Here is a 24,018-nt window from a genome sequence, read left to right on the forward strand (position 1 = left end):
ACTGTGAGTCCTCCAACTTTGTTCTTTTTCAAAATTGTTTTGGCTCTTCTAGTATGTTTCTATGTCCAAGCAAATGTTAGAATCAGTTTGTCCATCTCTGTAAAAACAGCTTGTCAGGAGTGTGACTGGAATTGAGTTGAATCTACAGATCAATGTGGGGAAAATTAACATCTCAAAAATACTGAGCCTTCCAATCCATAGACATGGTATATCTCTCCATTTATTTAAATGTTCTTTAATGTCTCTTAGCAAAATTTTTCAGTGTACAGGTTTTTCACAGTTTTTCTCAGATTTATCCCTAAGAATTTCATTTCTTATGTGATTGTAAATGGTATTTTTTTGTTTCAGTTGCCTATCGTGACTGGAATCTAGACATACAGTTGATTATTGTATATTGACCTTGTATCTGGCCACTTTTCTTAATTCATTTAGCTACAAAAGTGTTTTTGTAGATTCCTGAGGATTTGTTGCATAGATCGTAATGTCATCTGCAAACTAAAGACAGTTTTACTTCTTCTTTTTTTTTTTTTTTAAAGATTTTATTTATTTATTTGACAGAGGGAGAGATTACAAGTAGGCAGAGAGGCAGGCCGGGGGGAGGGGGATGCAGGCTCCCCATCGAGTAGAGAGCCCAATGTGGGACTTGATCCCAGGACCCTGGGATCATGACCTGAGCAGAAGGCAGAGGCTTAACCCACTGAGCCACCCACGGGCCCCGTTACTTCTTTTTTTCAAATGAGGTTGTCTTCTATTTCTTTTTCTTGCCTGAATGCACCAGCCAGAATTTCCAGTAAAACATTAAATTGAAATGGTGACAGCAAATATCTTTGACTTGTTCCTGATCTTAGAGAAAAAATATTCAGTTTTATGATCATTAAGTGTGATGTCAGTTGTAGGGTTTTATTTTAATAGTTACGTTTATTATGTTAAGGAATTTCTATTCTATTCTAGTCTAGTCTATTCCTGAGAGTTTTTATAAAGAATGGATGTTGGATTTGACAAAGGCTTTTATTGATTCCATTCAGGTAATCAAATGGCTTTTCTTTTTTTAGTTTGAGAATATGGAGAATTATTTTGATTGATTTTTTTAATGTTAAGTCAACCTTACATTCCTGTAATAAATCCCAACTTGGCCATGATGCATTATCAATTTAATGGTTAAATTAAAAAGTCTGATGATAACAAGTCTTGGAGAGAATGTGGAGAAATTGGAACCCTCACATGTCATTAATGAAAATGGAAAATGTTGCAGCCACTCTGAAAAATCAGTCAGTTCCTCCTCATATGACCCAACAATTTTAGTCCTAGAAAATGTATTTTCACACAAAACATATGAAAAATAAAACATGTTCACACAAAAACTTGCACATGAATGTTTATAGCAGAATTATTGATGATAGCCCAAAAGTAGAAACAACTTAAACGTTCTTTGGCTGATGAATGGATAGATAAAGTGTATATCATTCAGTGAGATATTTTTTGGTAATAAAAAGGAATAGAGTACTGACCCATGCTACAACGTGGGCAAACCTAGGAGAGATTATGCTAAGTGGGATAAGCCAGTCACAAAACACCACATAGTGTTTGATTGCATTAAACTGAAATGTCCAGAATAGGAAAACCCATAGAGACAAAAATTAGAAAGAAATAATTGCCTAGGGCTGAAAATTTTTGAAGGAAATGAGGAGTGATTACTAGTGCACATGGGGTATATTTTTGGAGTGATGAAGGTGTTCTAAAACTGATGGTTGCACACTCTGTGAAAATACTAAAAACCATTGAACTGTACACTTTAAATTATTGAATTGTGTGGTATGTGAATGGAACTGTTTTTTTTTTTTAAGATTTTATTTATTTATTTGACAGAGGGAGAGAGATCACAAGTAGGCAGAGAGGCAGACAGAGAGGGGGGAAGCAGGATCCCTGCTGAGCAGAGAGCCCGATGTGGGGCTCGATCCCAGGACCCTGAGATCATGACCTGAGCTGAAGGCAGAGGCTTAATTCACTGAGCCACCCAGGCACCCTGGAGCTGTTATTTTTAAAAAGAAACAAACATACAAGCAAATGTAGACTCAAAGATTAAAAATAACTGGCTTTGGGGTGCCTGTGGGGCTGTCATTGAGTGTCTGTCTTCAGCTCCGATCGTGATTCCAGGATCGAACCCCACATTGGTCCCCCTGCTCATTGGGAAGCCTGTTCTCCCTCTCCCACTCCCCCTGCTTGTGTTCCCTCTCTCACTGTGTCTCTCTGTCAAAAAAATAAAACCTTAAAAAAAAAAAAACACCTGGCTTAGAGCTGTAATTTAATTTTGAATTTAGTCTGAAACATTGTCTTTTAACTAAAACATTTAGTCCATTTATATTGATTGTGATTACTGATATATTTGGGTTTATCCCATCATTGTATTGTGTGATTTGTACATCTTTTCTATTTATTTCTTTTCTTTTCTTATTTTTCTTTTCTTTCTTTCTTCTCTTCTCTTTCTTTTCCTTCCTTCCTTCCTTCCTTCCTTCCTTCCTTCCTTCCTTCCTTCCTTCCTTCTTTCCTTCCCTCCTTCCCTTAAATGGATTAAATGGATTTGATCCTCACCAAAACACATATTAATAGGAGAAAAAAGACACAATAGGAACAAAAAGTAAGGTTACCTGCCAGTGATCCTATATCTTGCATTTGACAGTCTGTCTGGTTTGTGGCAAGCTTTGCTTTCTCCATGAAACTCTGCCCATAGGTACAGCAGCTGCATGATCTGCTTAGATGGCCACTGATAAGATGAGGTTCAGATTTCCATGTGTATTGAGTTCCATTTCTTTCTCTACTAGTTAAGCAGTTTTCTTTATTTTTGGGGTGGTTACACTTCATATTTTCATATTCTAACTCAGCATAAAACAGCTAAGTAAGTTCTGCCTAGTTATAAGACTCCCCCAAATTAAACACTATTAGCTTTGTGTTATAGAGTCATTGTGTTTTGAATTTAGCCATATATTTACCATCTTTGCTCACCATTCTTTTGTGCATCACAGGCCTTCCCACTCAGATATTTTCCTTTCTGTTTAGATTATCTTTTTTAAAAAAAGCTTTATTAAGCTCTAATTTGTATCATATAATTCATCCATTTAAAGCTTACATTTCAATGTTTTTTAGTACATTCACAGAGTTGTGCAACCATCACCACAATCAATATTTGAACATTTTATCACCTCAGTAAGAAACCTTGTAACCATTAGCAGTCCATCCACATTTCCCCTGAAATCCCCCAGCCATAGGCAACCCCTAATCTGTTCTCTGTCTCTATAGATCTGCCCATTCTGAACATTTCACATAAATGGAATCATATTATATGTGGGTTTTTTGTACTGGCTTCTTCCACTTACCATAATGGTTTCAAGGGTCATTGTGTTGTAACACATATTAGTACTTCATTGCTTTTTATTGCCAAATAAAGTTTCGTTGCATAAATATACTACATTTTATTTATCCATTTATTAGCCAAAGCACGTTTGGGTCTTTTCCAGTTTTAGCTATTATGAGTAATGCTGCTATAAACATTTATATATAATTTTTTGTATGGATATATGTTTTCATTTCTCTGGGGTATATATCTAGAAATGGAAATGCTGGGTCCTATGGTAACTCCTCATAACTCCACATATAGTATTTTGAGAAACTGCCAAACTCATTTCCAAAATGGCCACACCATTTTACATTCTCATCAGCCATGAAGGACGGTTCTAATTTCTACAGTCCTCACCACTATTTGAGATTTCCTTTCTTCTTTCTAAAAAATTTTATTATAGCCATCTGCGAGTGTGTGAAATTGTCTTCAGTGTAGTTGTGATTTGCATTTCCTTGATGGTTAATTATGTTGAGCATGTACCTATGTTTTTAGGTACTCATTGGCCATTTTTATATATTTTCTGGAGAAATGTCTACTAAGTCCTGTTTTTCAACTGGGTTCCATGTCTCTTTAACGTGGAGTTGTAGGAGATCTTTATATATTCTGGATACTAGTTCTTTATTCGGTACATGATTTGCAAATATTTTGTCCCATTCTGTATTTGCCCTTTCACTTTCTTGATGGTGTCCTTTCAAACACAAAAGTTTTAAATTTTGATGAAATCTAATTGATCTATTTTTCTTTTTTTTTTCCTGCTTGTGCTTATTGCTGTTAAATCAAAGGAGGTTCTGCCTTGCCCACAGTCACCAAGATTTACACCAATGTTTTCTTCTAAGAGTTTTACAGTTTCAGTTCTTTTTCTTTCTAAGATTTTATTTATTTAAATAAATAAAATTTATTTAAATTATTTTATTTATTTATTTTATTAAGATTTTATTTATTTATTTGACAGAGAGAGAGAGTGATCACAAGTAGGCAGAGAGGAAGGCAGAGAGAGAGGGGGAAGCAGGCTCCCCTCTGAGCTGAGAGCCCGATGTGGGGCTTGATCCCAGGACCCTGAGATCATGACCTGAGCCAAAGGCAGAGGCTTAACCCACTGAGCCACCCAGGCGCCCCTACAGTTTCAGTTCTTATATGTAGTTTTATGATCTATTTAAGTTAATTTTCACATGTAGTATTAAGGAAATGGTCCATCTTCATTTCTTTGCATGTGGATATCCAGGTTTTCAACACCATTTCTCGAAAAGACTATTTGTTCTCCATTGAGTTGTCTTGGTACTGTTTTCCATAAATGTACTGGTTTATTTCTGGACTCTCAGTTCTGTTCCATTGGTCTATATGTCTGGTCTTATACAAATACCACACTGTCTTGATTGTTATACCTTTGAAGTAAGTTTTTTTTTAAGATTTTAAAAATTTATTTATTAGAGAGAGCTCACAGAGGGAGAGTGAGAGGTAGAAGCAGACTCCCCACTGAGCAAGGAGCCCAGTGTGGGGCTCTGTGTGGGACTTGATCCCAAGACCCTAGGATCATGACCTGAGCTGAAGGCAGCTGCTTAACTAATGGAGCCATCCAGATGTCCCTGAAGTAAGTTTTAAAATCAGGAAGTGTGAGCCCCCAACTTTGTTCTTTTTCAAATTTATTTTAGTGACTTCATGTCCCTTAAATTTCCATATGTAATTTTAGGATCAGTTTGTCAATTTTTATAGAACAGCCAGCTGGGCTTTTGATAGAGGTTGCATTGAATTTGTAAATCAATTTGGAGCACACTGCTGTCTTAGCAATACTAGGGCTTCAATCCATGGACAATAGAGATCTTCCCATTTATTTCAGTCTTCCTTACTTTATTTCAACAGGTTTTTGTATTCTTCAGAGTCCAACTTTTGCCTATCTTTTATTAAGTATTCCTAAATATTTTATTTCATTTTTTGTGCTATTGCAAATGAAATTATTTTCCTACATCCATTTTTTGGGCTATTCATTGCTGAAATGCAGAAATACAATGAATTTTTGTACATGGATCTTGTATCCTGCAACCTTGCTGAATTTGTCTATTAGTTCTAATAGTTTTTGAGTTGATTCTTAAGGATTTTTTTATATACAAGAATACATAATCTACAAATAGTTTCACTTCTTCCTTTCCAATATGGATGTCATGAGTTTCTTTTTCTTGCCTAATTGCTCTGGAGAGAGCCTCCAAAACAACATTAGATAGAAGTAGTGAGAGCAGATATCCTTGATTTTAGGAGGATCTTGAATTTGATTTTAGGAGTGTCTCTGGAAGTCTGTTGGTGGTGAACTCTCTCAATTTTATTACACCTTTGTTCTTGAAAAGTAGATTTGTTAGATGGAGAATTCTATTTCAGCAGAATTCTATTTTATTTCAGCAACATAAATTTTGAATATGCTAGAAATACCATTCTGCTATCTTCTGGGTTAAATTTTTGCTGTTGAGAAGTCAGTCCCATCTGCTTGAGTGCCATTCTATCAGAGGCAATTTTTTGTCTCTCTGGCCTCTTTCCTAATACCTCCCTCTTTCTCTCTCCTGCAACTTTGTTTATTTACTTTAAGGTGTATAGCTGTGGATTTCTTTTAACTTTTAGTGCTTAGGAATTACTGGATATTCTGGATGTAAGGTTTGCTGTCTTTAAACAGCTCTTGGAAGTTTCCAGCTATGATGTCTTCAGATATTGCTTCTTCCCTGTTCTCTCTCCTTTCTGTCTAGTCTTCTAATTACACGTTAGATTTTTGTACTCAATCCTCCACGTCTTTTCACTTTTCTTTTATATTCAACTCTTTTCCTTTTGGAGCTGCACTCAGGATAAATTTCAACAGCTCTCTCTTACATTTTACTAATTCTGTCTTCAGCTTTACCTAATCCATTTGGCTCATACCTTGAATTCTGCAATTTCAAGGATGACATTTTTCATTTCTAGCAGTTATGTTTGACTAATGTCTGAATGTCTGTATGTATGTATGGGTTCTTGTTACTCGTCTGTATGTTGAAGTATGCTGAAGACCTTCATGTTTTAGCTTTACCTTTGCCTCTGTTATGGCTTTTTACAGTCATCATAGATTTTTATAGTAAGAAGGCCAATAAAAATTTGTGTTCATTGAGAAAAGCTGAGGTAGGGTTGGGCCCATGGGGGGTAAGAGGGGAGGATTTTCACATTGTTTCCCAAATTTACTCTACACATACCCTAACTACTGTTATTTTATTTTTGGTAATGGTGCATGCAGGTGTGCCTCTTGGGAATGACTATCCCACAGGCAATCAAGATAGACCGGAAGTTCCTTTTCCCTGGGGCAGAACCCTGATAGACAGGACCTCATTTAAGCCTCAGGCGTTTGCCTCTCTGCTCTGGGGCAGGGCTAATTGTCATCCTTGCTTTAGAGATGAAGTCCAAAGAGATAAAGGCCCTCATCCAGGACCACCCAGCTGGAAGATTCTGAGTATGCATTTGGATGTGTCTGGCTTGGTCTCTGGGACCAAGTCTGCTCCAGCAAGACAGAACAGCCTCCAGCTGGAGGGAGAAAGTGCATTGAGCCTGGGGCTGAGGACCTTCAAGGGTCTGTCCCAGGGGACATCCCCCTCCCCCACCCAGGATGTGTCATATTCTCAGGGGCAGCCAAGGGTGAAGGGTAAGCAGGGCCAGAGATGGGGTGGGACCAGGAGGATGATGTCACCCCCATACTTCGTAATGCTTTGGCAGAGCCTGAAGCTCCCACCTTGGGAAGGAGAGGAAGGAGGGGGAGAGCTGGAACCAGCAGCTCAGAGGCTGCCAAGTTGCTGATCAGGACTGGGCACCATGCCAGGAGCATCCGAGACCAGGCCTCCTGAGCAGGGGGGCTCAGGGAGAGGAGAGCCATTCTCAGAGTCCTGGGAGGGGATTCTGGAAAGCGGTGTCCACATCAGATCAAATGCAGAGTGCTCAATGGTTGGTCTACGTGTCTGACTGGCCAGGCTAGTGTCCAGCCGTCCCCTGATGGGTGTTCGACTGTCTGATGGCCTGTTTGTCTTCTCACTGGTGGATCGGCTGTCTGATTTATGAGACTGACAGCTGGAAAAGCCAGCAGGGATGGCCCAAATCTCTGTCCACTTCCATGAGAACTTGGGCTACTCTCCCACAGGTGCCTGACGTCCCCCTTCTGAATACACAGGGTCAGGCAAAAGGAAGGCCACCCCAGGTAGCCAGGTACGAGGGGGATGGAGCTGACTCAGATAAGGCCTGTCCTCCAAAAGCTCCCATTCTAGGAGGGGAGACAGAGTCATACCCGGGATGACTGAAACCCGCTCCTTGCCTCATCTGACCTTGTGGGCTGGAAGTAGATAGCAACTGGGTTGTAGCCTCCTGATGGCTCTTTAGGATGTGTTCTTGGGAGTAAGTCCTTCCTCTGTTCCTGGAAGAAGGCTCAGGTAGTGTCACACCTCTGTAAGGTGACAAAAACTCTTCAGTCCCTTGAAGCTACCCCCAGAGTCAGGTGAACAGTGAAAAGTATGTGGTCCATGGTAATAGTCACCCGGCCTTGAACTTAGTTTGAAGTTTGTAATTCTGCCTTGCTGTCCTCCGCAGGCAGCGAGCCCTGATAGGGCTCTGGCCCTCCTTCCCCCTGCAGACATCCGTGCTCCTCTGCCCCCTTTCTTGTCCTGCCTGCTCTTGGCCATCTCAGAGGTTGTCAGGCCGCTTAGAGAGGGAGAGGGAGAGGCGCAGGGAAGGAAAGGTTTACTTCCTGGGCGTGTTGTGAGCTGGTTCTGCTCACAGGGCCCTGCAGAGGGTAGGACTGACTCGAGGGTCCTCAGGCCCCTCCCCAACCCCCTGTGCCCCGGAGAATATTCTCCTGTGCCTCCCTCATATGGGCCATGGGCCTCCTGCACAGGCTGGCCCCCAAGTCTTCCCTGGCTTTCCAAGTCCACAGACTCCCTGCACATTGTTCCCCAAATTTACTAGACCACAGAACTCTCATGATGATGACGACGATGACGATGATGATGATGAGTTCTGTGTCTTGTGTGGACTGCTTTGGCAGACCAGGCCCATGTCTGGTCCACAGGAAACACATGGGTCCTACACCCTGACGAGCTCTGGGCATCCCGCGCCCCCACCCCCGCCGCCATCTCAGACTTGCCTCTTCCCACTCATCCCTAGCACACAGCAGCCCCTTTCCAGTCCTTTTAGATCTTCCTGGTGGGAACTAGCTCTGTCCAGGCCACCCTGTGCCCCACCCGCTGGAGACAGGTGACCCAGCCGAGGCTTCTGACCAAGCCCAGGGGAGGGGCACCCTTCACAGGGGCAGAAATCCAAATGCCTTCACATTTCCCTCCAAAGAAATCCTTTTGATAAGATCTTTCCAACTCTCTAGCCCCCGACTCTCTTATTCCCTCAGCACAGGGGTGTTGTGAACCCATTCTTGGCCCAACCGCTCACAGTGGCTCTCCTCCCGTCATGACCCGCTGTCCGCCCCCGGTCACACCCTGCCTCTGGGCCCTGCGTCTCCAGGAAATGGGGCTTTCCTCAACTGCCCATGCTGAACCTGCGAGCTTTCTCTAAGCCCTGCTGATCCCAGTCGGCCCCTAGCTCTGAGGATCCATCCACCCTCGGGGGAACCAGCCCATCGGATTGGCCAGGGACTTTCCAGGTGTCCGAGCCAACAGCGCCGTGTCCCGGGGAATCCCTCAGTCCCCAGCAGAGCAGCGGCCTGGTCTCCCTCCTCATCTCCCCTACAGCAACTGGTCCAGCTCGAGACACCCCTCGCTCCGACAGCGGTCTCTGTGCCCCAACTCAAGCCCCTCTAGCCTCTTCTCCTCACAGCAACCAGTGTGACTTCTCAAAGAGAAGTCTCCACACCTGTGCTGCTGCTCATTCCCATGAAACCCTGGGCCGTCAAGGAGGGTCCCTGTCTCCTGCCCATGCGTCCTTCCCTGTCTCTCCAAACAGCCAAACTCTAAAGATCCGAGCAGGTCTTGTCCTGCCGGGAGCGCTCAGGTTTCAGTGAGTCCTACAGCCTGGACTTCCGCCTGAGCCTGGACTGTGCAGATGACACGTCTGCGGAGACAATGGGTCACTCGTTCACCCAGCACGTGCAGCCACTGTGGTCGGCACTCGGGATACAGCAGTGAAGAATCTATGAGAGCCTTATACACGTTCAGGAGCCCTGCAGTGCACCTGCAGAAACACACACACACGTGCACACACACACACACACACATACACACAAGTGCAAATGCGCACACACGTGCGTGCAGACTCAGACCTGGATAGAGACCTCGGTGTACGATGGCTTTCCAGGGGTTCGATTTCAGGAGGCCCAAGTTCGTGGCCAACATCCAACAATAAAATGCCCCTCCCATGGGGTACATGTGTGGCTCAGCCCGTTAAGTGTCTGCCTTCTGCTCAAGTCGTGATCCCAGGGTCCCAGGATCGAGCCCAGCCCCAAGTTGGGTTCCCTGCTCAGTGGGGAGCCTGCTTCTCCCTCCAGCCCTGTCCCTCCCTCTCCCCCACCCACCCTGCTTGTGCGTACTCTCTCTCTCTCTGTCAAATAAATAAATAAATAAATAAATAAATAAAATCTTTTTTTAATGCCCTTCCCACTGCCTTCCCAACACAGGTGTTCTCTCCACCCTGCCTGTGTCCAGGACATGATCCCGGCCCCTTCACCAACTTCCGGTGTTAGTGCCCGCTATGTAGCTCTAGATGGGTCATGATAAAAATGGGGACTATCGACCATGACCCACTTGCACCCTCCCCCCCCCCCAGTCCTTACAGAACCCGTGGAACCTCCTCCGGGCAAGGCCCATCGGCCTGAGGCTTTTTCCTGATTGAGCTTCCTTTAGAAAGTGCTGCCCTGGGTGGCTCAGTGGGTTAAAGCCTCTGCCTTCAGCTCTGGTCATGATCCCAGGATCCTGGGATTGAGCCCTGCATGGCTCAGGGAGCCTGCTTCCCTCCCCGCCCTCCGCCCCCACCCACCCCTGCCCATCTCTCTGCCTACTTGTGATCTCTGTCTGGTAAAGAAATAAATAAAATCTTTAAAAAAGAAAGAAAGAAAGAAAGAAAGAAAGAAAGAAAGAAAGAAAGAGAAAGAAAGAAAGAAAGAGAGAAAGTGCTGCCCCCGATCCCCTTCCCTCTCAAACAGGGCAGGCGGGACATCACACTTGGAAGCTCCCCTGGGGCATCCCAATTTATAGAACCCCAGACTTGGCCCACAGTGGGTGCTACTGATACCTTCTTCTATCTTCTAGATGGGGTCATTGTGGGGAGGGAGCTGGACATCCCTGACCCTTGTATCTTCATTCCCAGTCCTCAACCTTGGCCCCAGTGCCACCTCCTTCAGGAAGCCCTCCATGCTCCTTTCCCTCACCCACCCTCTCAGACAGCATGACAACCCTGGCCCCGGGCTTCTGGGCCATGTTAATGGTGTATCTGCCCCCCTCTTCTGTGGATTTCCTCTCTGAGCATGGTTCTAAGCCAACATTTCTCAAACTGCCTGTGTACAGGAAGTCCAGGCTCCCAGAGCCCCTCATAATCCAGGGATGGGACCCCGAATCCAGATCTCTAAATTAGGGTTCAAGTGGTGGTTAAATCAGACAACTGTGGCCCAGCACTCTAATACTATTGCCTGAGTTCTTTTTCCATTGCCTGATTTCATTCTAGCACTGAGAACAGGGTCCATTATATTCATCCATCCACCTAACCATTTATTCATTCATTCGTTCATTCAACAAATACATCTTCAGTGCCCTTTCTGGGCCAGACATTGTGCTCAATCTGGGGTCAAGGTGAGGAACAAGCCAGAAGTTCTGTCTGCCCCAAGGAACTCAGAGTCTGGGGAGAAGACAGAAACCCTAACTAACAGTCACAATTCATGGTCACCGAAGGTCACCCCAACAGGGAAAGGAAGCAGGGAGCCTGGCGCTGAGAGCTCGTTCTGCACCAGGCAGCTGGCTAAGCCTGCTCGTGTGCTAACTTAGTTGGCCTTTGCAGCAACCTCGAGGGTGACACTATGATTGTGCCCGTTTCTGAGAGGAGGAACCAAAAACAACCCACTTGCTGAGGCTTGCACAGCTCGGGCGGGCAGAGTCTGGATTCGAACCCGTGGCCCACGTGTGGGCAGCAAGGTGGCATACTTTCTTGCTGCTTCGGAAGAAGGCCACGGGAGGGCTCAGCGAGGCCACCCTGTCATTATGGGATGTGACAGGCAAGCTCCCTAAAGGCTGATGGGGTTAGCCAGGAGAACAGAAGGAGACTCATTTCCAAGCGGGACAGCACAGCAGAGGAGTTCAGGGCATGAAGGGAGCCTGGCATACAGGCTGGCAACTTGCTCTACGACATCAGGATGCTCCAGCAGCTCGGGTACTGGGCAGGGTGTCCAGGCACCTGTCACCGTGAGGTCCCCAAGCAGGGAGGCCAGCAGCTGTGCATATGAGCCCCTGGGCTGGGTTCAAACAGCCTGTGGCCACACACTTACCAGCTGCGTGACCCTGGGGAGCTCCTTAATGGTGCAGAACCTCCTCAGGGGATTAGATTCTCCCCCCATTTCCTAGAAGACCCTCGAGCCTCCTAGCCTATCACCTCTAAAGCCCTCCCGCTCCCCCCCACACAACTGCTACAGCTCCCGGACCACAAGAAAGCTCGATTGACCAGGACATCTGGGTGGGGCTGGCTGCCAGCCTGGAGGAAGCAGCCTCCGCAGCGGCTGGGCTCTGAGAAACTGGGGAGGCCTACAGCTAAGTCCCTACCCCAGGGATTGCCCTCCTTCCAGCCCAGACTGTGCCTGAACTCCCCATTTGTAAACAGGTCAGCCAGGAGGGGCAGGGCACCGAGCCCAGCGCCTGGTGCAGACAGATGGCCACGGTCCAGCAGCGAAGCGGAGGGGTGGGCCGGCAGGTGGGGACCAAGGATGGCGGGGACTTGTCTGCTAGACACAGGGGAAGCAGGGTGAAGCCTGTGGTTCTCCCTCCATCCCCAGCACACGCCCCCTCTTCCCAGGCCTGCCCGCGGCGGTCCACAGGCCAGCTCTCGGAGTCAGGGAACACTTGCCAACACCCCACTACCCTTTCTCCTCCATACACAGATCCCAGTGGAGATTTCAAAATCCCTTTATAAAAAGCCACAACTGTGGTGACGGAGAAAGCAGAGGGCCTGCCGAAGTCAGGCAAACCCGAGTGGGATCCTGCCCTGGCCATGTAGCGGGTAGGTGGCCTCAGCTGACCACGGGGTGGGGAAGCTCAGCTTTTCCATCTGTGAAGTGGGGGGCGGGGGGGATGGTGATCCCAACGACCACAGAGTCGCCAGCAGGAGAACCTGTGCTGAGTGAGGGGCTGTCATGTGACACGGGCCCAGGAAATGTCATGGGAGAAAGAACATTATGGAAAGGAGCCCATGACAAGTGCTCAAGAAATATTTGCTGATTAAATAGGAGGTTGAATGAAAAAAGAGATAAATGATCCCCACATCTGTGCTTTTGTCTGTCTTCCTAAAAGCACACCGGAATTAGAGCCACTGGCTGGGGGAGACACAAGAGCAGGGCGGGATGCGGGGCATAACTCTTGGGGAACGGAAGGCTGAGAACATTCTCAGTGACGTCAGCCCCTGTGTGCAGAATACATTACACCCTCTCCTTGCTGCCGACTCGCGCTGACATTGAGGCTCGTCTGCGAAGGTGACTCAGGGCTGAGCTCCTGAAGACAGACTTGGGTTTCAATCTTGTCTCTTCCCCCCAACTGGTCAGGTGGCCAGAGATAAGGATGGTCTTCCTGGCCCTCCGTTTTCTCGCCTATAAAGTGAGGAGCCAAGGACCAACTCTCAGAGCCACTGGGAGGATTAAGTGAGGTGATCTCTGCCGAGAGCTTGGAACTGGGCCTAGCAAGAGATGGCTGTCATTTTCGCCATCATTCCCTCAGGCCGACACTGTATCAGCTAGCTACTGCTGTGTAACACTAGCCCCAGATGTAGGGGCCCCAACCGCCATCTATGTAGCTCATGATTCTGCATGTCAAAAATGTGGGTTGGGCTCAGCAGGGTGGTCCTTGGGTCCTCTCGCATCTGCGGCTGGCCGTGGGTGAGCTGGGTGTCTCTGTGTCTGAGGGCGAGCTGACTGCCGCTGGGGTTTGTGGGTCTTGCCTATGTTCCCCCTCTAGCTTGCTGGCTCGGGGACCCCAGGGATTTCATTCACCTGGCTGAGCCCGGATTCCCTCCACAGAGCCTGGCATTCAGTGGGTGCCCAATAGTTACTGTGCAGATCAATGGATGAAATGTCAGATGTCATTGAGTCGAGCCTCTTCAAAAAGGGCCACCGCCTCGAGGGCTCCCTTTTGAACCAGCTGTCTTTATTTCCATTGGCCTCCCGGGTGGAGGAGGCACAGGACGCAGAGCCATGGCTTCCAACTTGGTATCCTTCCAACCTGGTATCCTTCCAATACCAGGATCTCCCCTGGGTGATCGTCAAGTACAGTCGTTCTGGTTGTTCACTGACAACTCCAGGGGAGCTGCTTCAGACCACAGCGTGAACCACTCCTCCTCCTCGACTGGGGCAGAGGGACAGCCTGCAGCACACCATGTAGCTTTTCCAAGCCTTGGTGTCCACACCTGATGGGGGCCAGAGGGTAGCAAATGTGTCTTCTCTGCCCGGGGGGGGGGGGGGGTTAAAAGTTAGCACTATGTACATGATGGCTGCTGAGAGGACGATGATGTTGCTGACTGGGAAGGGGACAGGGTCCAGAGAGAGGCACCGGCCTGCGCCTGCTGGTTTCCCACCCCCTCTCCTCCTCTGCCCTCCCACTGCCACTGTCTGCTCCCCAAGGCACGCCTCACCCTGCAGAGCTGACCTGCCTCCTGCTCCCAGCTCCTCCTCTGGCTGGGGTCTTGTTCGCAGCTTCCATCTCACCCCAGCACCCCCTCCCTCCTCCTTGTGGGCTCCCTCAGGCTTGGAGCTGGGCCCCTCTGGGGAAGGGACTCTCTCCTCCCATCCCAGCAAACGCAGGATGCTTCCTGGCCCCAAGGCCCAGAGTCCTCTGTAAACCAGCACCTGGAGGATTGACTAGTGGGAATAGAGGGTCGTTGTCCCCCTGGAAAGCCCAAGCTGGGCTCACCCAGGTATGTGACACAAGGGCAGAGGCTAAACCTCTTCATTTCGGTCAGCTGCCACCGGCACCCTCCAGCCCTGAGCCTCCTCCAAGAGGCTGCTGGGGCCTCTCTCAACCTCACCTTCCACCCTTCTCTCCCCTGCAGCCTCTCTGCATTTTCTGCTGTTTCTGCCGAGCTCCACACCCCCAGCATCCTGCAGGAAGCCCACTCCCGTTCCCAGAGGACCTGCTTGAGGCATCTGAGGTGACATTGGAGGGGGAGGGAGGAATTTGCTTCTGGGACTGACATCGCTCCAGCCCTGAAGGCAGGTGTGTGTGGGGGGGGGGGGGTGGGAGAGGTGGGAAATGACTTCAGAGGGGGCAGCTGGGAGTGGGGGTGGGTACTTCCAGCTCAGATGGCCTCGAACGGCCCCTCCCACCTCCCACGCCCCACACCTTCCCCAGACACAAGGAGGGTCTCCCCCCTCCCCCCGCTGCCTTCCCTGCCCCGCCGTGGCGCTCTGGCTGGCTGCAGATTGCTTCCTGCCCCAGTCCCAGCCTCTTGGACCCATCCGCAGTTCCTGCCTTGGCGGCACCGATGTTCTTCACTGGCCTGTTCCTGTCCAGGGAGGGCCAGTGCCGAGGGATGCGGGGTTCCGCTGAAGCTCAGAGCCCTCACGGGAAGAGGCGTCCCCGGGGAAGCAGATCATGGTGTCTGTTACCTCATGTGACAACCACAGTAACACCGGGACTTTGGCATGACAGCCTCCAGGTCACGGATGAGTCCGAGAGGTTGCTTGCCCAGGAGCAAGAGCTGCCCAATTTGTTTCCACGGGGAACGGGCTGCCTGGGGGTGGCGGGGGACGAGGGTGTGATTCCTGCGGGAGTGTGGCCAGAGGGGAAGGGGGCTGAATGTGAGAACTTCCGCACCCTTTCCTGTTTGTCCACTCGCTGTTCATTATGCTACTTCCTTCCACAGGACGACAGAGGCTCTGCATGGGCCCCAGGGGGTCCCTCAGCAGTAGTCAGCACTGACCAAGCTGGGGGCAGCGATGGTGGCTCCGTGTGTGAGCGGCCTGTGTGCACACGCTTAGGAGTGTAGGTGTACGAGATCCCTTATATTCACCAGAACACAGGTGCCATACAGCCCAGGATCTGTTTTTCTTCACTGCTGTGTTCTTGGGAGACTAGAACAGTACCTGGCACAGACGAGGTGCCCATTTAAGTGTTCATTGAATGAATGAATGAACAAATGAATGAACGAACAAATAACTGAACGAATGAACGATCAGACAGTGAGCAAATGAAGCTTAGCCCACAGGTTCCAGAAACTCCAGAGAGCAGCCAGATACCTGACCAGAGGCAGTGTGGCAAGTTGGGGAGGAAGTGGTGGCAGTCCTGGCTTGGGAGAGGCCCTGGGGGCTGGACTGTCACTAGGGACACTAGCCACCCTCAGCACCTGGCTCCTTGGCCCAGGAAACCCGCTGACGTGGAAGACCCCAGGGACGGGGCTGGAGGAGACTCTGCCAGGAAACAGGCAGGATGGTGGGGGTCTGCCAGGGCAGGTCTGGAACATTCTAGGCTGGCAGACATTTGACCTTTCCTGCCTGCCCAACGCTGGCCACAGCTTAGTCGGAGGAGATGTCTGGGTTCCCTCACAGCTAGGAATGGACTGAGCCCTCAGGGGGTGGCAGGGCCTGTGTGTGTGTGTGTGTGTGTATGTGTGTGTGTGCACACACTGGGCTGATATCCGGCAGTACTTGCCTATATAGCCATAACAGTTACAAAAATACTGGAATATTTCTGTCTACCCTAGCCCACCCTCTAGTCTCCCCCACACCTCCTGCCTATCCACAAAGAAGGAACTTATTCCGGTTCCAGTCTGGCTCCCATGCCCATAGTCCGTGTCCGTGCCAGACCAAGCCCCTTCCTGGACGCTGCCATTGACTCCCCAAAGGACCCAGAGAGCAAGCAGTACCCTGTCCCCATGCTTCCTGCCTGGTCCCAGGGAGCCATGGGTTGGCTCTACCCAGGGGCACCCTCGCACCTTCCTACCCTCTGTCCCAGCAACCAGGTCATCATGGGGCCGCGGTGGCCATCATCTGAGCCACACGTCCCTTGGCTAGGACATTCATGGCAAAGATGACAGCCTGGGGGTTCCCCCCCACCTCCACAGAAGGCCTCACAGCCCCCCCAGCTGGTCCGGCAGCCCATGGAGGGAGGCAAGAAGGATGGAAGCCCCAGGTGGGGTCGGGATGGAGAAGCCAACTTGGGAACTAGAGAAGCTGGACTCTGCTCCCTCCCTACGGAATCTCACAGGCCTGGAGGCAATGGGAGGGGGGGAGTAGGGGATGGGGGAAAGGAAGACGGTGGAAATTGCCCCCCATCCCCACCCCGGGAGGTAGGAGTGAGGGTCCCAGCAGACTCAGTGCTCACGATGACCAGAGGTCACTGAAGTCATGCCGTGGTCTGGGTCTGACAACACAGCCCAGCCTGGGGGTGGTCCCAGGAAGCCTGGGAGGCGGCGGAGGCAGGAGGAAGTCTAGAGTCAGATCCATGGAGTCCCAGGGCCGGCTCTGGTACTTTCCAGCTGCAAGGCACAGGGGAGAAGCCTCAGGAGGAAGCTGGCTGGGGGTTTAGCCCATCTTCTTAATAACTTCTGACATTTTCTCAGCCTTCTTTAATGTAGTTTGCAAACACAGATTTGAGCTCACCCCTGCTCTCTGTGGCCCAGGGTCACACGGGAAGACTGAGGAACAGCTAGATCCAACCCACATCCCTGGACTCCCTCCTCTTCTGAAGAGCCAACCTGAGAAGCAACATGGACCCTCCCCAGGGGTCCTCGTTTATGCCAGGTACGAGGTGCGGGGCCACCACTAAGATGGCAGGACCCTCAACCAAGGGCTGGGTAGAACCTTCTACCTTCTCTCCCGCCTGCCTACCCAGAGGGAGGCAACCCAAGGCCACAGAGGGGGATCTACCGCTGACACCCACAGCTGGTCCCATTTAATTTGGGGGCCAGCAGGTGGCCTGGGACAATGGTCCCCCTTGCCTCCTGCCTGCTGCCCCACCCCCACTCCCATCCTTCAGACTCCCAGCCTCAGCCTCAAACCCCTGGGCATCTTGGCCAGCCGATTCCTGCTCTTTGGGTGGAGCTCTCAGCTTTCTGGGCCATCCCAGCATCCCCTTCTTCCCCCCACCCCAGCCTAGAGAGAGTAAGGAGGGGAGACACACATGGAGAAAGGGGCCCCCAGTTTCTCTGTGTTCATGGTTGCTAGCCCCACCCTGGGTACTGTCCCCAACACCAGGGGCCTGCTGGAGACCACAGTTTGGAACACGCAAGCCCCCTGGTACCTGCTTCTCCCCAGGTCTCATGCCTGGAGCTCCCCACAGCAGGCATCACAGAGCGACAGGAAAACCCCACCATCTGGTAACCTACACTCTCCTGCCCCAACACGGCCCAAGCCCTTCTCAGGGAAGCCCTCCCTGAGACCTGCTAATGGGGAATGGTCACGTGGTCACCAAGGGACCTCTGAGCTGAACTGGACTGTGTCCCCACCCCACACAGCTTCTCATCTAGCTGAAGCCCCAGAGTCTCCTTATCTGACTGGGGAGCCTGGCCTACAGCCAGGGACCAAGGCTTGTCTCTTAACCCAGCCTTTCTCCCTCTGGAAGGCCATCACTGGTGCAAGGGTGGCATGTGGGTCCCTTCCCTGGGCAAGAGGAGGCAGACAGTAAATGTGGGACGGCTCCCAACTCCCCAGGAAGCAGGAGAATGTGGAGGAAATTACTTAACCATGTGTTCTTCATTGTCCTCATCTGTAAGTTGGGGATAATGAACATGGGCCTCCCAGGATTATAGGGAGTCAGTCAGTTGACAGTCAAAGGCACTGGAACTGAGCAGATGCTATTCAGGCCCCAATTACTATGTACAACTGTCATCCAATCACTTTTCAGGCATTCGCTGGGTCTTCCTGGTTCCTCATTGGCAGATGCACAGCTTCTGTCCTCGCTGCCCTTAACCAGCACAAGGTCAGGGATAGGGGGCTTGTTTATGCTTTCTGCTCCAGTCATGAAGGGATATCAAAGTTTGTGTGTTTGAGGGTGGGCTTGAATTCTAGATTCCAGCCAGCCACAGTCTTCCTAGTAGCTAAGCTATGGAAGCACTGGGAAATGAGAGCTATAGAACTGATAAAGTTTCCCTTTTTGCTTTGGCCTCCAGGAAGCTCAGAGAGAAAATTAGTTCGATTCAACTGAACAACTAGAGCTCAAAGACGGCAATTGCTTTCATGTCCCAGGCCAACTGGATTGATGGACAGTACTGAACTGGTAACGATCCCCGGGTTGCTTGGAGCATGGCCAGGGTGCCTCTGGGCTAAGGAAATGAGAACGGTGATCAACTAGTGATATCTGCTGCAAGTACAGCAGTGAAGAACACAGGATGTGCACAGCATGGATTCGCCATCACCAGGTTGGCCAAGTCGGCTGGTCTCATTTCACCCACGGCTGCACTTCCTCATAAGCTCTTATTTTCCCTGTTATGGTTCATGTTTTATTACATGTACTTGCCTACAGAATGAGGCAGGTTATAAAGGAAATAAGCTGGGATGGCTTCCCTCCGAGCCCTCAGGCCTCTGTGCAGGCTGAGCGCCCCGGGGAGAGCCTCTGATTGCAGCAGAGAACAGGCTCTGTGGAGCTTAAGGGTTCTTCAGCCCCCTGGGGCTGACCCCATGTCCTCCACAGGCCAGAGTGTCAGCCACAGAACGTCTCTTGCAAGAAATTAATTAGGTTCAGATCAACAGCTGCACTGTCCCTAAGATGCACGCCCCCCCCTCACCTCCTCAGTGAAGACAAGGCTGTCTGGTTTGCGTGCCCCTCCTCTGCCCTGCCCATCTCTCCTGGGGGCTTCTGTAGCTACAACTTATTGGGACCAGAGAATCTAAAAGCAACATGATTCAGGAGTCACTTGGGGGAGCTGCTGAAAATGCAGATTCTTTGTCCCCAGCCCAGATCTGCTGTATCAGAATCCCCTGGGCCCAGAACCATTTCACCAGCGCTCCCATTGGAGTTAGAGACCCACAGGGCTGGGGCTGGTGAGGAGCCTGGAGAAGCCAGGGACTTTGGGCTCTGCCAGGCTCCAAGGCTAGGCAGCAGCGCCACCTGGTGGGCCCTGCGGAAACACCTCCCAACCAATGCCCCTTCCAGCCCTACTTGAGGGTAGACCGCCTCTTACCAGTTTGTTTTCAGGACTCCAAAAGCAGCATCTCCAGGCGGCAAGCTGGATCGTTACAAATCCTCTTTAATGTTACTTGTCAAATCTTGGACGTGTTTTATAGAACTGTGCACAGGGCCCCTTCCCACTGCCTTACAAGGCACAGTTTCACCCACCCATTCCCTCAAAGGACAGGCCCGCCTAGTTTCTCTGGGGAAAGCATCCTCCCCCCACCCCCCTTTCCCTGGACAACTCGGGATCCTGGCAAACGCAGGACCAGCTGTGTCATACCCCCGGGGTTCATCCCCCGGATTCCCTAAGCAGCCCAGAGCCAGTCCAGATTCCCCGGCCCAGGGGACCCCTTCTTCGGCCCAGCTCAGAGCCTCATCCTCGGTTGATCTGAGCTGGCCTGGTGATGGGCTGCTGCTCCTACGAATGTGAGGTAAAGCCCACCCTCTCCCACCACCTTCAATGAAAATGTGAAAACCAAAGATAGAAGAATTATAGTGGAAAAAAAAAAGTTTACCCACGCAGTGGGCAGCCCCGATGCCTTCTCCAAATCCCACCCCCATCCCCAATGTTGAATACACCTTTCCCCACCCCATGTACAAAGCTCCCAAGGTGGGCAGAGACCCCGTGCCCCTGTGCAGAGACGCCGTGGGAGCGTTCTCTCTGGGAGCCTACGCGGATCCCGGCAGGCAAGAAGCAAAGCAGCCACGGAGCCGCTGGGGCTCAAGTCTGGAGGCAGAAAGGTAGGGAGACAGGTCCAGGCCCCAGAAAGCCTCCCCTCTCCGGCCAGCACAGGACGGGCACGGGGAGTGAGGTGGGCGGTGAGCCTAGAGCAGAACCTGGAGACCCTGAGGAGCCTGGAGGCGGGGGGACTGGCAGGGAGATGGGGGACAGCAGCCGCCTCAGTACTTGGGGACCTTGCTGTAGTCTTCAGAGTGGACGTGCCGGCACAAGCAGATGGACAGGAGCATCCCCAGGAGCTGTCGGGGCAGAGGGCAGGAGTCAGAGGGAGGACCCAGGGCAGCATCTCACTGTGCAGGTCGGCGAGGGTCCCGGGGCTTGAGCGGGATGGAGTGGACCCACAACGAAAGCCTCAGGACCAGCCTGTGGCTCCTGCGGCAGAGGCGCCCAGGGAGGGGACAGTGATCAGGCCGGCCTGGCCTCCCTGAGGCCATCAGCGGGGATGGTAGGGCTGGGGGCGGAGCCGGGGTGCTGGAGGGGGAAGGGATTCAGACCTCGATGACAGCGACGCCCACACAGATGCCTAGGATGATGCCCACGTTCTCCTGCAGCCAGGCCTGCACCTTCTTCATGCAGCCCTACAAGGGGAAAACACGACCGCGTCACCCCACCACGCAGCCTCACCCCACCATGCACAATGGCCGGGACGCCCCGCCCTGACCTGGCCCAGAGGGCCGGCAGAGCGGGGTCTGTGTGTTCCCTGACTGCGTAAATCAACGAATATGTTGCTGCAGGTACAAATGACAAGCAAACAGGTGAATCAAAGGCAGAAACAGCTAAGTGAAGGAAGGGTGGCCCGAGTACCCAGACCCCAGGGTGCCCCAAGTCCAGCGCGGGCCCCACAGCTGTCCACACACCTCATGGTACACGGGCCAGTACTCGGGGCTGTTCCCGCTCTCGGTCCTGTTGCTGTCGAAAGCCTCACAGAAGCCCTTCCTCACCACGAAGCTGTCCTCTTCCTCCCTCCTGGCCTCGCAGGAGCAGGGGTAGGTGATGTTGGTGCGGTTCATGAGCTCCGCATTTTCCGTCCAGTTGTAGAAGCTGACCCAGCCGCAGCACTTCACCTGCGGGGAGACCGGCTGCTCACGCCCACAGCTCTCAGGCAGGCGGCCCTCCAGGGGGAGGCGGCATCTCCAGGACAGAGGCTCAGATCGACCACTTTCAGCCACCACCCCCCTCCCGCCCAGGCCCAGCAAACCACCAGGATCAGAGTTTAGGTTTCACTCTGGCTTCTGGGAGCCACAGGGAATTTAAAGGGGCTTTCAGGAAACAGACATCATAAACATTAAAACAGCAAGAGACAAAAAGTCAGGGGCAGTAGAAATACAAAGCAGCACAGGAGGGACGTTCAAGTTGAAAGACAGGACACAGATAAGTGGGACAGAGCAGGGCAAACAACACACAGTTAAGAGTGGGGGTCTCGGGGAGCTTGGCAGCCTCAGTCCGTAGAGCAGGCAACTCTTGATCTCTGGGTCGTGAGTTCAAGCCCCACATTGTGTATGAAGCCTACTTGAAATAAATAATTTTTTAAAAAGAGCGTGGGGTCTGGAGTCCAGCGACTGGGTTCAAATCCCAGCTTTGCCATGTACCAGCAGCTTAACTTCGGTTAAAGTGCTTTCCTCAGTCTCCTCATCTGCGAAATGGGGTAACAAAGGTTCCTAAGTCAAGGGGCTGCTGGGAGGACTCCCCGGGACGAGGCAGGCCAAGTGTCCAGCTCTGATCTGGATGGCTCGGGAAAGGCCAGCTCCACTTTTAGCTGCTGTGTACATGTTAGAATTGAGATCTGGCTGTGAGCTTCCTGGTTGTCAAGGTGAAAAAGGAGATATGGCCAATTCTGCGTTTTGGAAGAGAAAATGTTCTAGCTCCAGAGGGGAAGAAGGCCTTTTGAGACTCCCTGGGCCAGAAGGGCCTCCGTGGGTCTCGTGAAGGGACCCTGAGGGGCTGTGGGTCACATCTGGGCTTGAATTCCTGACAGGGCTGGGACGTGAGGAGCTAGGCCTGAGCTGAAAAGGCCCCTGGGAAGGAAGAACCGAGTTGGGGAAGGGCCTGTGCCAGCCACCAGCCCCGGCTTCCTCGTGGTAAAGGGTTAGCGAGAGCCACTCTGCCAGGGTCCCTGGGAGGATTAAGTGGACTTGCAGGGTAAGCTTCACGTCCCCCTCGCTGGGTGCATGGATGGTCCCCCCTGCTTCCCTCCCAGCTCAACGTGGCGGGTCCCTGACCAGCAGCCTGGTGACCAGCAGGGGGCGAGCCAAGCTCAGGCAGTGGCTGGGACAGGTTCCTTCCTTCTGTCCTTCTTCCCTCTGTCTGGATGCTTAGCAGCTTCCAGCCTGGGCCAGAGGCCAGCACCGCTGAGGGGCGCATCCAGGCCCTCATACCCTCATCAGAAGGCAACAGCGCTCCTTGACCACCACACCAGGCAGAGTCCCCGACCCCGCCTCTTGCCGAGACCAAGAAGCCTTCATCACCAACATGCCACCAAAGCGCTGTGTAAGCGCCACCGGCTTCACACACTCCTCTCACACAAGCACGGGTCCAAGGCCCTGTTTGCCAGACAGGGACCCAGGCTCCGCAAGCAGCAGAGCTGGCAGTCCCAGCCTCAGGGGCCTGACTCAGTCAGCTTTCTTAACCACCGTGCCAAGGAGGCATCTGACAGACATCAGAATGATCTAGAGGCCTCACCAGCTGCAGAAATCCCCCAACCAGTCAAGTGCTTCCCACGGCAGGGTGCGCACCATCTCTCAAGGGACCCGCCTCTCCCCCAGGCTCCTTGAAGGAGGGACGTGTTCATCCTGGGACATGAGGGAACCCCCAACCTCAGCAACTGTGGGTCAAACTGAACGTGTGAGGAAAACATCTTCCCACAGGCACTGAGCGCCACAGCGGACACAGGCCCCCCCCAACCCGGCTCCATCTGGTCCTCCTCACCAAACACTGTGAGGCAGGAAACACTACCCTCCCCTCTTCACGGCCCAGAAAAGGGGATGCACCCATGTGGTTTGGACAGAGTCCCGTCTCCAGATCCCTGCTCTCCTGGTGCCGTGGAGTCGGACCTACTCCCGCTGCCCCCACCCCTGCCCCTCATACCCCAGTCCCCTGCCAGGCGGCAGTCAGTCAGAGCTGCAGGCAGGCCCTGAGTGACCGCTGTGGCCGGTGCCCCCTCGGGAGATAGGAGGCCGCTGCGGCAGCCCAGAGACGCTGGGTCCCCACCAAGGGCATACAGCCTCTGGGACCTGATCCCCGAGGTCCGTTTGTGTGTGTGGTGACTGGCTCGCCATCAGGGCATGCTGGGAACCCAGTGGGCCAGTCAGTTATTCTGTCTCTCAGTCAGTCAGCCAGCCCACCATTCATTCATTCATTCATTCATTCATATAGTCAGTCATTCTGTCTGCCAGTCAGTCCATCATTCATGCATGCATTCATTCATTCTGTCATTCATTCATTCATTCAGTCAGACAGTTCATCATTCGTTCAGTCAGTCAGTCAGTCGTTTTGTCGCCAGTCCATCATTCATTCATTCAGTCTGTCAGTCATGGAATCTGTCAGTCAGTCATTCTCTCATTCCTTCATTCAGTCAGTCTGTCTCTCTCACTTACCTGAGGTGG

General features: G+C 51.3%; 2 protein-coding genes across 7 annotated transcripts in view; both read right to left on the reverse strand.

The window, feature by feature from the left end:
* Positions 1 to 13,652: 13,652 nt before the first annotated feature.
* LOC123387752 lies at positions 13,653 to 19,828 on the reverse strand. 6 transcript variants are annotated; one of them, XM_045065995.1, is made up of 6 exons: positions 19,688 to 19,828; positions 19,292 to 19,393; positions 16,891 to 17,044; positions 15,177 to 15,332; positions 14,597 to 14,714; positions 13,653 to 14,429 (listed from the first exon to the last, which is right to left on the reverse strand). In XM_045065995.1, the coding sequence occupies exons 3-6, from the start codon at positions 17,010 to 17,012 to the stop codon at positions 13,884 to 13,886; spliced, it is 942 nt and encodes a 313-aa protein (XP_044921930.1). In that variant the 5' UTR covers positions 17,013 to 17,044; positions 19,292 to 19,393; positions 19,688 to 19,828; the 3' UTR covers positions 13,653 to 13,883. The 6 variants fall into 6 exon arrangements, with proteins under 6 accessions (XP_044921930.1, XP_044921928.1, XP_044921931.1 ...); XM_045065993.1 differs by lacking the exons at positions 19,292 to 19,393; positions 19,688 to 19,828 and adding an exon at positions 17,169 to 19,285; XM_045065996.1 differs by lacking the exons at positions 19,292 to 19,393; positions 19,688 to 19,828 and having other exon boundaries at positions 13,653 to 13,978; positions 14,218 to 14,429; positions 16,891 to 17,023.
* The window catches only part of CD82 (CD82 molecule), a 49,723-nt gene continuing 45,442 nt past the window's right edge, over positions 19,738 to 24,018 (reverse strand). The window contains exons 7-9 of the mRNA XM_004763192.3: positions 21,274 to 21,480; positions 20,911 to 20,994; positions 19,738 to 20,655 (exon numbers count right to left, since the gene is read on the reverse strand). Of these exons, the coding sequence (XP_004763249.2) occupies positions 20,578 to 20,655; positions 20,911 to 20,994; positions 21,274 to 21,480 (369 nt within the window). The 3' untranslated portion in view covers positions 19,738 to 20,577. The remainder of the gene's footprint in view (positions 20,656 to 20,910; positions 20,995 to 21,273; positions 21,481 to 24,018) is intronic.

The sequence above is a fragment of the Mustela putorius genome, unplaced genomic scaffold (genome assembly GCF_011764305.1).
Source record: "Mustela putorius furo isolate JIRA1106 unplaced genomic scaffold, ASM1176430v1.1 tig00003859_pilon_pilon_pilon, whole genome shotgun sequence".
In the NCBI taxonomy this organism is placed as follows: Eukaryota; Metazoa; Chordata; class Mammalia; order Carnivora; family Mustelidae; genus Mustela; species Mustela putorius.